Consider the following 13,063-nt stretch of genomic DNA (forward strand, 5'->3'; position numbering starts at 1 on the left):
GTAATTTTGTTTTTGATAATAGTCTCTACCATTTTCCCCGGCACCGACGTCAGACTCACCGGTCTATAATTTCCCGGATCTCCCCTGGAGCCTTTTTTAAAAATGGGTGTTACATTGGCCACCCTCCAATCTTCCGGTACCACGCTCGATTTTAAGGATAAGTTGCATATCACTAGCAGTAGCTCCGCAAGCTCATTTTTCAGTTCTATCAGTACTCTAGGGTGAATACCATTCGGTCCAGGAGATTTGCTACTCTTCAGTTTGCCGAACTGCCCCATTACGTCCTCCAGGTTTACCGTGAAGTCAGTAAGTTTCTCCGACTCGTCCGCTTGAAATACCATTTCCGACACCGGTATCCCACCCAAATCTTCCTCGGTGAAGACTGAAGCAAAGCAGAAGAGAACTGCTAGGTCAAACTAAAATACACTACCAAAAATCTGACCTTTTAATGTGCACTTCTAGGGCGAGCCCATTCTGACAGCCATCTGGTGTGTGCTCCACTCGGATGATGGTGTCCAGGAAGGTCACGCGGATTCTTCGTAGCACTACAGAAGCAAAGATACAAGGTGAGTTATTTTCAGTAATCCTGCCTACATTCTCTCTCATATCAAGACTTGATTTTCTGCTATGACTCTGCTTCAGGTGCTTCCCTCAGTCATAGAGGTTTTCCTTCCTCCCGCACTCCATGCGTGCTAGGCCAGAGGTGGTGCTGGACTGCTGATCTCCCTCACCTGTAGGCTTCAGCCCCTTTTCCCACTTTAGTCCCACTCGTTTACTTCCTTTGGGGTCCTCTCCATCCACCTACTTTCCCCACTCCACCTCCAGGTAGCTGTAATTCTTCATCTACTTGATAAATCCTCCCCATTTTTCTCAACAATTTCAACTCCTAGTTTTCCTTTCTTTCTTGAACCATCTTTCCCCTTCTTTTCTTCATTCTTAGGGACATTAATTTCCTTGCTGGTGTCTCATCTGACTCATGCTTCAGAGCTCCTCACCTTAAACTTTGACTCTACACTACTGCCCCTCTGTATCAATACAACCTTTCCTCCAAATGCTGCTTCTCAGACTTCTGCATCTCACTTCTTCCTCATCTGACCATCATGCAATAACTGCATAACCTCTCCCTCCCCCCCCCCCCCCACCCACCACCACACCACACCACAGACTCATGCAGTCACTACCAACACCTTCTGGAAATTTTCATGCTGTTGACCTTTAGATCATCTCCATGCCTGTTTCACCTCTCCTCTTCTCCATTATGTTGCAAAGAGTCTGCTGACAAAGCAGCTTCTTCTTATGAAACACTATACTCTCCTCTGCTTTGGACACCCTTACTTCTCCCCTTCCCTGTCCTGTAAAAACATACCAACCCCAGCCTTGGCTCACCTCCAGAATCCTCTTCCTAGGTTCCCGTGCCTGCTCTGTGGAGCATTTCTGGCTAAAATCCCAAGCCCATGCTGACTTCATATATTTCAAATAAATGCTGACCTCCTTCCAGCCTGCTATGGCTCACACCAAGCAAGCCTGCTATACTCAACTGATACGTTTGCTTGCTTTCCAACTCTCTACATCTCTGGGAGACTCGCATTCTTAGTCACCCTGTGCACCTTTATACTAGAACTCCTGCCTTGGCTCCATACAAGAACAGTTTGAACAAAGTACAAGGAAGGATGGTGGAACATGAACAGAAGAACAGGCAGCACTAAAAAGTAGTCACAACAAAGTGCTTTAGAAAATAGGCTCACCAGTCTCAATGGTTTGTGCAAACATTTCCAGCCCTTCCAGGGGCTGCGGGGGCTCCTCCTCAGGCCCTTCCGACTGCTCCTTCAGGCACTCCTGTGCTAGCTGCATGCTAGTGGTCATGCACGAAGACCAGCTCTGGGACTCTATACCTTGGACATCTGGCAAAACAGTCACCAGTCAAGGGCAGCACATGAAAAGAAGAGCAAAGCGTAGCATTTTAACCACCAATCCAGCACACATGAAGGTGACAATATTGACTAATGGGTGAGGACACTGCAGACACAAATAGAAGCAGTTCACTTGTTATTCCTACTTACACAGCTACCTTGGAGATGTAACGCATGCTGTTATATTATTTCAGTGGGCTTATGAGAAATGTGAGGACCCACAACAAATTCAAACAGAAAATTTGGAAAAGAAAGCTCTTTTTCTGTTTTTTCTCTAAGGTAAGAAACGAAGACATGTTGGAAAAACTGAAAAAAGTAACGAGGACTCACAAAAGTTATTTTTATCTTCTTATTTAGATAATGCCGACTACAAGAATTTCTAGTATCAGTTAATAAAAGTTACCCCTTAAAATTTACTACAGCACCACTAGTTCCTATTTTCAACTCCACTCCCTAATTTCCACTGAAAATGTCTCAGACCTGTTCAGCAGGTCAATCTTTACCACTGACTATACTTGTACACTTATGAAATGTAAAAGTAAAAATGCCTTATGTTTTACATTAAAGAAACTTTTGTGATAAGTGTACATGGTTAATGCTGTGTCTTGATAACAGAAAAGGTTAAAACATTTACATCTGCAATAGTGGATGAAGGGACAGGCTGTCTACTACCACTGGATGGTACGCTCCTATGCCCCCTTATTCTCCCCTCCCCCCTCCAAGCATGCACATGGACCTGGAAGCATTCCTTAAAAAAAAGGAAAGCCAAACAGTAGAGCCATGAGAGCTCAATGAGCCGCAGCACCCCAAACTATTTGGATTACAGAAAGGGCTGCAGTGTAAGCACTCAGCAGGGGCTGGGAAGGCAAGCAAAGAGAAAGCGAAGTTGGGTGGGGGTGGGAGTGGGAGGAGAGAAGACAAAAGGGAATGAGCAGAAGACTCTAAATTGGGGCAAACAATGAAGCCACTGCAAATGTTTTGTGGGTACCATCCAATTATACACAAACTAGCACTATGTATATTTCCATTCTTTGAAACTCTTGTAGTGCTCATAATGACATAATTCATTTTACTTGATATACTGCCTGTCAACAAATATCAACACAGCTTACAATACACACACACACATAAGATCAGGGGGTGGAAACCGTTTGAGAACACTGATAAAGCAAGTATCTGAGAACTGAGCACATTTCCTGTCATTTGTTATTCAGTGGCAGAGATATGCAAACTGAAGCAGCAGGATTGGCCCCTTCCATTGTGCTGATTTCTTTCTAAATCTTGGGTGCTTCCTCTTGCATATCTTTGCACTGCACCAGCAGTTGCCAAAACTTATAGAAGTTAAAAATCTCATTGCAGACAGCAGGAGGCCCAAATTTTGAGCCTTGAGGGCTGCAGATAGGTCTAGTTTTAGGGTTATTTGCTTGATTGCAGCAAATGACAAAAAGATACCGATTGTGGATTTGTTTGCTCTTGTATGTCTGTGTACTATCCTATTTATGAACTAGTATTCTTTTCTTTACATGTTATTTTTATTGTACACCACCTGGATCTTCTCATCAGATAAGGTGGTATATCAAATATAATAAAACGACTATGGTCAATTTACATATTTCAGTTTTTCTAGAAGCCAGGCTCATCCGTGGCCCTCAAAGACCAAGATTTCAGAAGTTTTTTCTGTAGTAGGGCTCAGTGTTGTACTCACAGCCACGGTATTTTGGCCGGCATGTAACCTGCAGCCCGGAGATCTCCACAGCACAGTTCTCTGTGACCAGAGCGGACCAGGGAATGGCGACAGAGATGCTGCCAATGAAGCCATCCACGATTTCCAACGGTGCATTCACTGCATCCAGCTGTTCATTCACAGACTGCAGGACAGAGATAGAGAGACATAAGAACAAGTCCACAATGTGGGAGAAGGTGAACCCAAGAACCACAGCAGGAAGGGGTGCTTGCTGACTGGATAGCCAAGTGAAAGTGTGTGAATGGGAGCTCTGTCTCCTTCTAGACATGCCCTAAACCTACACAATCCCCCAGACTGGCCTACCCTGCCAAGGTATCATTGTATACAATCATCACTCTTCTCAGAAATCCTCCCTCTCTCCCCATTAAGTCTGGTACAGGGGATGGCAAAGGCAGGCTCTGCTGATCTCGAAGGGGATTCACCCCCCCCCCCCCCCCCCCCATACAAACATATCAATTTTACAGAGGACATTAGTTATAGGGTTGGAAAGAAACAAAGTGGTTTCAGTTGCTGGCTCCTTTAAACATTTGAGCCAACTCCAAGATTCAGTGAAAAATTTGTCAAGGCCTGGTTTACCACATCATCTAATTCGAAGAGGAACCTTTGCTTTTGATTATTCAGAAGTAGGAGGAAAACTAGCTTATTCCAGAGAACAATGGCATAAAATTATCAGACAAATGGGTTTTCAGAATCAAACTCCATTACAAAACAAAATTTGTTTTACCCCTCCCCCCCCCCCACACATGTCAACACTTGCCTCCTATAGCTGAGGAAGTTCAAGTGCTGCTCATAGTGGGAGCCATAGAGCATATAGCTTACAAATAAAACCAAGGATTTTATTCCTGGTAATTTCTAACCCCCAAAAACCGTTCAGGGAACTAAACTTCCTTGAGTGCAAAGAAAGGCTCAAGATGAACTCTCTATCCACAATTCTGCTACTTTTAAAGATAAAATCATTAGCTAGCCTCCCTAGATCTCAAGAAGCATACATTCACATTTCCATTGATCCAAGCCATTATCTACACCTCATGTTTATCTTTCAAAACCAGCATTACCAATACAAGGTGCTTGCCTGTTAGTCCGTCATCAGCCACCCCAGGATATTTACAAAGTGTCTAGCTGCTGCTACTACTTATCATTTCTATGCCTAACTGCATATCTCCACAAAATGGGAATATTTGTATTCCTATACCTCAACAACCTGCTAATCAAATCTCCACGAAGAAATTCAGCATGCTAAATTTCACAAGCTCTAGGTTTCTTAATCTCAAAATCATATCTTCAACCAACTAAGATCATTCAGTTCACTGGAGCTCACATAGATACAATCAAAGGGCAAACTTTTCCTCCCAGGCCCTCAAATACAATCCATTACCACAACAAAGACTCAATTTCTCCTTGATCACATCAGCCAGAAATCCACCTAGACTTTTAGGTCACATGGCTGCAGTTGTCTCTGTTCTACCATTAGTGCACCTTCATAGGGGCCTCTTTAGTGGCTTGATGGAACCAGAGGCAATAACCATTATCCACAAAACTTGCAGTAGATTAGCCAATCCCTCTTGCTGTTCAGTGGTGGTGAAACCCATTGAATCTAGTTCACAAAACCCTAGTCCAATTCCCTTATTTAAAAGCTGCAATGACAACAGACACCTCTGTTAGGGGATGGGGAGCTTACTTGTACATGTTCAAATGAAAGGTCTTTAGTCAAAAAGGGATCAGTCTCTAATAAATCTCCTTGAGCTTTATGCCCTTCAGGTCTTCAAAGATCGAGTCAGCAACCCAACTATCCTCATCAGGCCAGCCAGCCAAATAGCAATGTTTTACATAAACGAAGTGGTTCAAGATCCCTCAAACGTTGCCAAGAATCTCTAAGGACCTGTAAGGACAATCAACTTGCCAACACTTTAAGCAGAAGGCTAGACCCTTACAAGTAGTCACTCAAGGATTTGGTAGCATTACAACTCTTTGGGCACTGGGGGATCTTCAGCAACAGATCTTTTTGCAATAGAATGCAACAAAAACATACCCATCCAAGCATTTGATAACCCCTGGATTCAGATAAGTGGCTCAGTTGTGGGACAAGTGCTTTTTAAAGGAAGTTTTGGTTAAACGAATAATACAGAGAGACTTCTACGGTCCATATTCATTTATAACGTAACTCTGTCAGGTATTGTTACTGTTTGAATCTGAGGCTAGCTCAACCAGTAACTAGGCATAGTATAGGATGGATATAAAGGCATATTGTTTGTATGTTAACTTCACATAACACTGTATGGTTAAGCTATGGGCAGACTATACGGACCACACAGGTCTTCATCTGCTGTCATTTACTACGCTGAGGACAGCCAGATAGATGGGAGTCAGGAGAAAGACCTTGTCAGAACAAAGGGGGAGGGGATGATAACCAGAAGAGAACAGAACACCAAAAGTATGGACAAACACCTCTGCATGATGAGTTGATTTAAAGACTCCTCACAGTTGGTACATTGCAGATGCTTCGTGCAGCTGTCTGCCTGAGTTTACTGCTGATAACACAAGGAGGTGGGGGATGTAAGCTCTCCAGGCAGAACAGTTTCTGCTTTCATTCCTTTGCTTCACACACGGGTTCCCAGGGAGCACACACTGTGTGTCAGTCATGTAGACAACAGGTGGTGAAAAGAGGACTTCAGTAGCTGGAAAAGTAACCCGAGGTCTTCAAACTGGCAAAACAGAGGGAGTGGAAGCCAAGACTTCCTGAAAAAGCCAGACAGAGGCTGTCATGTACACTCACATGTGCCCTCTATCTGGGAGGGATGCATTCCTTCCTGGAAATGCAACTTCATAAGACTGGCGCTCCCAAACCAGAGCTGACACATTAACTTTATGGCTGAAACAAGAGAGAGCATTGTGTCATCGTTAGCTTGACTCCATTTCTACCACTGGTCGTAAAAAACCTCCTTAATATTTTAATAATCTACAAGCACAAAAAACGTATGTTCAAACCATCATCTTATTTTCATCTTAGCATATAGTTTATTAAACTTTACTATACCGATCAAACTGAAATCAGAGCAAAGCGGTTTACAAATCTAACGTACAGCAAGAAAGGAACTCCATAAATTATAGGACAGAAATCCTCCTACTTCTGAATAATCAAAACAAGCACTAACAAGGGTTAATAATTCAGGGTAAGGTACAAAAGATAATAAAGAGGGCAGGAGAAATGGGTCAATGTCAGACAGTTCTAGAAGCCAATCAGGAGTACTACAGGCTTCTTTGAATAGCCATGTTTTGAGGTCAGCTGAGTTAGCACGAAGAGAAAGGGGTAGGTTGTTCCAGGTAAAAGGAGCCAGAAAATAAAAACCTGTGCGTCGAGGAGTTATAACGAGCTGCTTTTGGATTCAGCACTACATGACGGTGGTCATTAAGGAACCGTAAGACTATTAGGAGAGTAAAGTATAGTAAGATTAGACAAGTAATCAGGAATCCCTGTCCAGAAAGCTTTAAAGGTGAGTAATGCAACTTTATAGACAGTCCTTTGCTCTACAGGCAGCCAATGGTGGGTTTTAAGCAAATGAGTTATGTGATTGGAACGATGGGCATGACAAAAGTCCCAATAGAACTGTTCTGAACTGTTTGGAGCTTTTTTAAGGAATACCGGGGCAAACCAGCGTAAACAATATAATGAATGAGAGTATTAAAGTGTGGAAGTCATTGTGACTGAAGAGATGTCAAATACTACGCAACTGACGGAAGGCACAGAAACATGATTTTACCAAATTAGAAATTCGTGGAGAATATGATAAAGCAGAATCCCAAATAATTCCAAGGTAGCGGAAGGTTGATACAGGACTCACTACGGAATCAAAAAGCTTCACTGTAATAGTGGGCTATGGCATGGTGCCATTGAACCACCAGGCAACAGTTGGCAGCAGGCACTTAGCTTGAATATAAAAGGTCCTGACTGGGATTTCCATTTCACTTATATCAAGCTTCTTCAGAAGAACTAAGTGTGATAACCAGAAAAGACTGTAAATCAGCAGGCCACCACATATTTTAAAACTTGGTGTTTTTCCTGCTTAAAGATGGCATCTTCCACTATCCCAGCATCTAGGCTAGTAGAAGACGCCATCTTTAAACAAAAAAACGCCAAGATTTAAAAAACATATGGTGGCCTGCTGATTTACAGTCTTTTATCGCACTTAGTTTCCCTGAAGAAGCCCAATATAAGTGAAACAGAGATCCCTGCTAGGAGCTTTATATTCAAGCTAAGTGTCTGCTTTTTTTGTATATGCTAAGATGAAAATAAGGTGATGCTTTGAACATATGTTTTTTGGTTTATGTTGGTTTTTATGACCAATGATAGAAATGGAGTCAAGCTAATGCTGACACAAATCTATAAATAAGGTGTCATGGCAGACTTTTGAGGTCTTTTTCCTCCTTATTTATATTTTTAATACTTTGAATATTTTGCTGTCAGATATAATTACAACTTTCAGCTTGATTTTGGTATTGTGGTCACAATAATTCTTTTGCTGAAATTTCCCCGTTTTTGTTTTTTGAGTTAAACAAGAAAACCAGCTTAGGGACGCCTGCGTTCCAGGTACAGTTCTGCCATTAAGCTTAATATCCATGCAAGGATAGCGGCAAAATTACTAGCTTTTTATTTTGGGACTATACTTATGGCCTTCCCTAACCCTAAACTGGAGAACAGAAGACTCCTTGATAAGCTAAAGGGTTCCATCTGGGCCTGTAAGAACCAGAACACAAAATGTTCTGCCACTTGTAACATTATGGAGGGCCTATGAGAGAAAGCGTGCAAAAGCCTTGTAAAATCATTTAGCCAAATGACCTTCTCCTTGAGACATACATCTATTTTCCACATGACTCCTCCAGCTCCTTGACATGCAAAAGGGTCACTTTCGCCATTCCTACTCTGCTGAACAGCAAGAAGCAAATGAAAATACCACACCATAAATCCAGATTAAGTGCTGATCCCCCATCAGGATTCCATGCATAAACCCTGATCAGATCTAGTTTTCCTTGAAACAGCCCCATGCTATGTGGTAATAAAGGGAGATCCTATTATCTATTATCAATCAATGCATTTCCCAGGGGTGTCTATCAAAAGCACAAGACAGACCCTCAACAAAATTTCACAAAGATGATTTATCATGGCCAGCCTGCACTGCCATGTGGATGAACCTGGGTTCACTTCCGAGGCGGCACTCATTCCCCAGGGAAGCGTCCCTGTCATCCCACAATGGCAACACCTGAAGAGTAATTCTATAACTGGGTACTCGCATTTATGCATCGCTTGAATGTGTAAATATACAGAATACTAGCACTTTCAGGGGTAAGTGTATGCTTACGTGTATAACTGGCAGCAGGGCAACTAAATGGAGTTGAGAAGTAGCCTAATGCAGTGGTTCCCAAACCTGGTCCCGGAGGCACCCTAGCCAGTCAGGTTTTCAGGATATCCACAATGAATATTCATGAACAGGTCTGCATGCAGATCTCTCTCATGGATATTCATTAAGGCCATCCTGAAAACCTGACTGGTTGGGATGCCCCCAGGACCAGGTTTAGGAACCACTGGCCTAATGATTAATGCAGTGAGCTGAGATCCTGGAGAACTGGGTTTGATTTCCACAGCAGGTCCTTGTGACTTTGCACTTAACCCTCTATTTCCTCAGGTACGAAAACAGACTACGAGCCTAGTAGCTATTATAGAAATAAGTAGAAAGTGCTATTCTGTAAGAGCGTGCAAAAGTGACATAGCATGTATATGCAAGTGAAGCATGGAAGGGGCTGCCACTTAATGTCACTAACATGCGCCCCGTCACATTTATGCGACTGCAGCTACATCAGGTCTAGGACTGTAGTTGTGCCAATGCCGGGTTATGCTAGTATTCTACAACCAAATCTGGGCATCCAGATGCTGTTAGGGAATAGGTTCTCACTACGAGGCATCAGAGAGACTAAAAGAAGGCACCCACTTATACAATTACCCCCTCTCCTCCAATGGCTAGGCTCAGGGTCCACGACTACAAGGTTCCAGAAGGAGTCGATGCAGGGCCCGACTGAGGATCATCATTCTACTGACAACACTAAAGTGAACTGGCCTATAAAATGGGGGTGGGAGGAATTCTCAGGTGGTTGCAAAGTGAACCCAGCTCCACCTCTGGAAACCAAAAAGAGCAAGAAGAAAGTGCCAGACCCTGCTCTCCCCCCCCCCCCCCCCAAAAAAAAAAAAAAACCCAAACAAACCAAAACTGTAATAATGGATTTAGGCAACAGCTAAAAGCCATACACACTCTCTTTCCCAAAACCTACTGGGGAAAAAAATGAAGGTTTGGACTCCCCACCACCCAATGGGTCACACTTGGTGTCACCATAAACTGAAAACTAAAGGAAATGGAAACAAGTGGCCAAACCAGTTATCGAGGTTTCCACTAATTGCAGGAGGATCTCTCACACATGAAATAAAAATGTTGTTTATACTCCAGGCAACCACAAGCTGCTCTCTGCAAACACTCAAAGCTCAATCTCTGGTCCTGTGGCTCTTGTGGACATTTAAAAAAATAATAATTCAGATAGACCAGTCAAGCTGAGAATTAATCAAGCTCTACTTGCTGCCAATTTTGGCACTGTGATGAAGGCTCCAGGGCAGAAAGATGCCTCGATAACAAAAACTAATTCAAATGGCATTTCACTTAAGCAGGAACCTCTCATCAAGAGAGGGAAGGGCAGCACAGGTCAGAAACAAGGATGTTCCTGGTCCCGATGACACCTTTCCTCTCTGCGGCTCTTCCTCAGCACTAGAATGTGCTCACTGCATGCAGATGCATTCCATGCCTGTTCATCACAGTGCAATCATTTACAGGGCAGAAAATGAGCCCTTCCAGCTACTCTATGGCTCTCTACTAACACCTGCTCTATTTGTTAGGTAAAAATACCTTTTTTTTTTTTTGCTTTGTTTCAAACTCAGTTCCTCCACAGTAGTTATAGATCCCAAAGCTTAGGATGTGTTTGACCCTAAGCTATCCTTTTTCCCTAGATCTGAAAGTCAAGAGAAGCTGCAGGAGTGGCCTAGTGGTTAGAGAACCGGTTTTGCAATCCAGAGGTGGCCGGTTCAAATCCCACTGCTGCTCCTTGTGATCTTGGGCAAGTCACTTAACCCGCCATTGTCTCAGGTACAAACTTAGATTGTGAGCCCTCCTGGGACACAGAACTATCCAGTGTACCTGAATGTAACTCACCTTGAGCTACTACTGAAAAAGGTGTGTGCAAAATCTAAATAAATAATAATAATAAAGAAGTCAGAGCTGCAGGCAGCTTAGGTAGACTTAATGGGCCCTGTTCATCTCTATAATCTATTTATGGTTTACATTCACTGGTCAACCTGTCTGAATATTTCTGCCACACTGCATAGGCAATTCCACAAAAGTTTAAGTGTATGTAAGAACCACAGCCTGAGGAATCACACCACTCTCACACAAATACAGGTTAATATTGCAGAACAATGTGTCACAGCTAAGCTACAAAACAAATTGTGCAAACCTACTCTACCCCCACCTGAAATCTGCAGGTGCCCTACCAAAAACATACACTTCATTTCTTCCCTGTGTTGCTACACATCTAGTTAGGTGTCTGATTTTATTTACCTAAGTAATCCATATCCCCTACTCTTAGGGCATTCTGAGACCTGGGGAATCCAGTGGGATTCCTGGTTAATAAGAGAAGCAGACTCCATCTTGCCGTTAATCCTGCCCCACAGACACGATCATCTCTCATTCACGTTGAGCCAAGAATCAACTGTATTATTGCCCTTAAGTACATACCTGGGGGAAGCTCAGCAACCTCTATTTACAGCTGTATTCCACCCCAGATGCCCCTGTCACACTTTTCCGAGGATCATCATCAAAGGAAACTGTTACACCATACGCATGTAACAGAACTACTGCATTGTGGACAAATAATATATTGAAAGGCATGAAGAAAGGGTCTGAAGATACTCAAGCAGATATCGCCTCCTCTCTCCGTTTCTCTCCTCTCCTACTTATCCATGTGAATCCAACATATTCCTCCTTTTTTCTTCCTCCTGCCTTCACCAGATATCTGGGTGGATCTACCTCCAGTTCCCTCATCCCACCCATAAATCAAAGAGTAATTATCCAGTTCTGTCTCTCACATAAACACAGAGGTCTATACCCCCCTTATTTCTCATCCCCGATCTCCCCTTTCACCTCAATATTAAGGATTGCTGTCCCCTCCAGACCTCTCCTCTTTTGACCAGATCCATATCCCCCTCTCTCTCCCCCAAGCCTCTCTCTTCTCCCCATCCTGACCTCTCCCCCATTTACCAGGTCCATATCTCCCTTCTCTCTCTCCCCCAGGCCTCTCTCGTCTCCCCTCCTTTCTCTGTCCATCCTGACCTCTCCCCCATTTACCAGGTCCATAACCCCCTTCTCTCTCATCTCACCTCTACTCTCCTCCAAGCCTCTCTCTTCTCCCCTCCTTTTCCCCATTTACCAAGTCCATGGCCCCTTTCTCTCTTGTCCCGCCTCTACTCTCCCCCAAGCCTCTCTCTGTCCCGTCCTGACCTCTCCTCCATTTACCAGGTCCATATCCCCCTTCTCTTTCTTCCCCAAGCCTCTGTCTTCTCCCCTCCTTTTTGTGTCCTAAACTCTCCCCCATTTACCAAGTCCATATCTCCCTTCTCTATGCTCTCCCCCCCTTCTTTCTCTGTCCCAGCCTGACCTCTCTCCCATTGTCCAGGTCCCCCTCTCCCCCATTGTCCTGGTCCCCATCTTCCCCCCTTCTTTCTCTGTCCCATCCTGACCTCTCCCTTATTGTCCAGGTCCCCCCTCTTTTCTCTCCCCCATTGACCAGGTCTCCCCTTCTCCTCACCCAGATGTCCAAGTGGATGTCCCTGATGCTGCCACTGCCCCGATATAAGTCCAGGCTGAGCTGCTCCAGGCCTAAGCGTTCCTGCAGGAAGTGGCCCAAGTAGTGCTGCAGAAGGTAGCGGCAGGCCCGCTTCTTAATAGAGCTCGACCAGGGCGCGAACCAGCGCGACATGGCGCAGGAAAAGGCCCCGCAAGCTCCCCTGGACAGGGCAGCACTGCCAGCACCTTCGCTGTTTCTTCTTTCACTGTTTATCCGCCGCCGGGGCAGCGAAGGAGATGCATCAGCTGACTGATACAACGTCATCACAGAGCGCCCAGACCTGGGGAACGTCAGAGAAATGCTCACGGCCGCAGATGTGGCTACCGCAGGCGCAGGCCATGCTGTTGTGCGCCAGATAAATCTGCTATTATCACAGCGTTCTTGTCCTGACTTGAATAATATTAGAAAAATCCACCCTCCCCCAACTTAGCAGTATCGTCCTTCGCGCCAAGTTAAGTATCAAGACTAACTACTC

The 13,063-nt window shown here is 44.2% G+C and overlaps 1 protein-coding gene across 3 annotated transcripts in view; it reads right to left on the reverse strand.

Moving 5' to 3' along the window:
* Window positions 1-12,799, reverse strand: part of ATG2A (autophagy related 2A) — a 114,548-nt gene extending 101,749 nt beyond the window's left edge. For all 3 annotated transcript variants that reach the window (XM_030217736.1, XM_030217737.1, XM_030217735.1), the window contains exons 1-4: window positions 12,550-12,799; window positions 3,616-3,778; window positions 1,746-1,901; window positions 443-545 (exon numbers count right to left, since the gene is read on the reverse strand). In XM_030217736.1, coding sequence (XP_030073596.1) covers window positions 443-545; window positions 1,746-1,901; window positions 3,616-3,778; window positions 12,550-12,720 — 593 coding nt within the window. In that variant the 5' untranslated portion in view covers window positions 12,721-12,799. The remainder of the gene's footprint in view (window positions 1-442; window positions 546-1,745; window positions 1,902-3,615; window positions 3,779-12,549) is intronic.
* Window positions 12,800-13,063: the final 264 nt, after the last annotated feature.

Source organism: Microcaecilia unicolor, chromosome 11 (genome assembly GCF_901765095.1).
Source record: "Microcaecilia unicolor chromosome 11, aMicUni1.1, whole genome shotgun sequence".
NCBI lineage: Eukaryota > Metazoa > Chordata > Amphibia > Gymnophiona > Siphonopidae > Microcaecilia > Microcaecilia unicolor.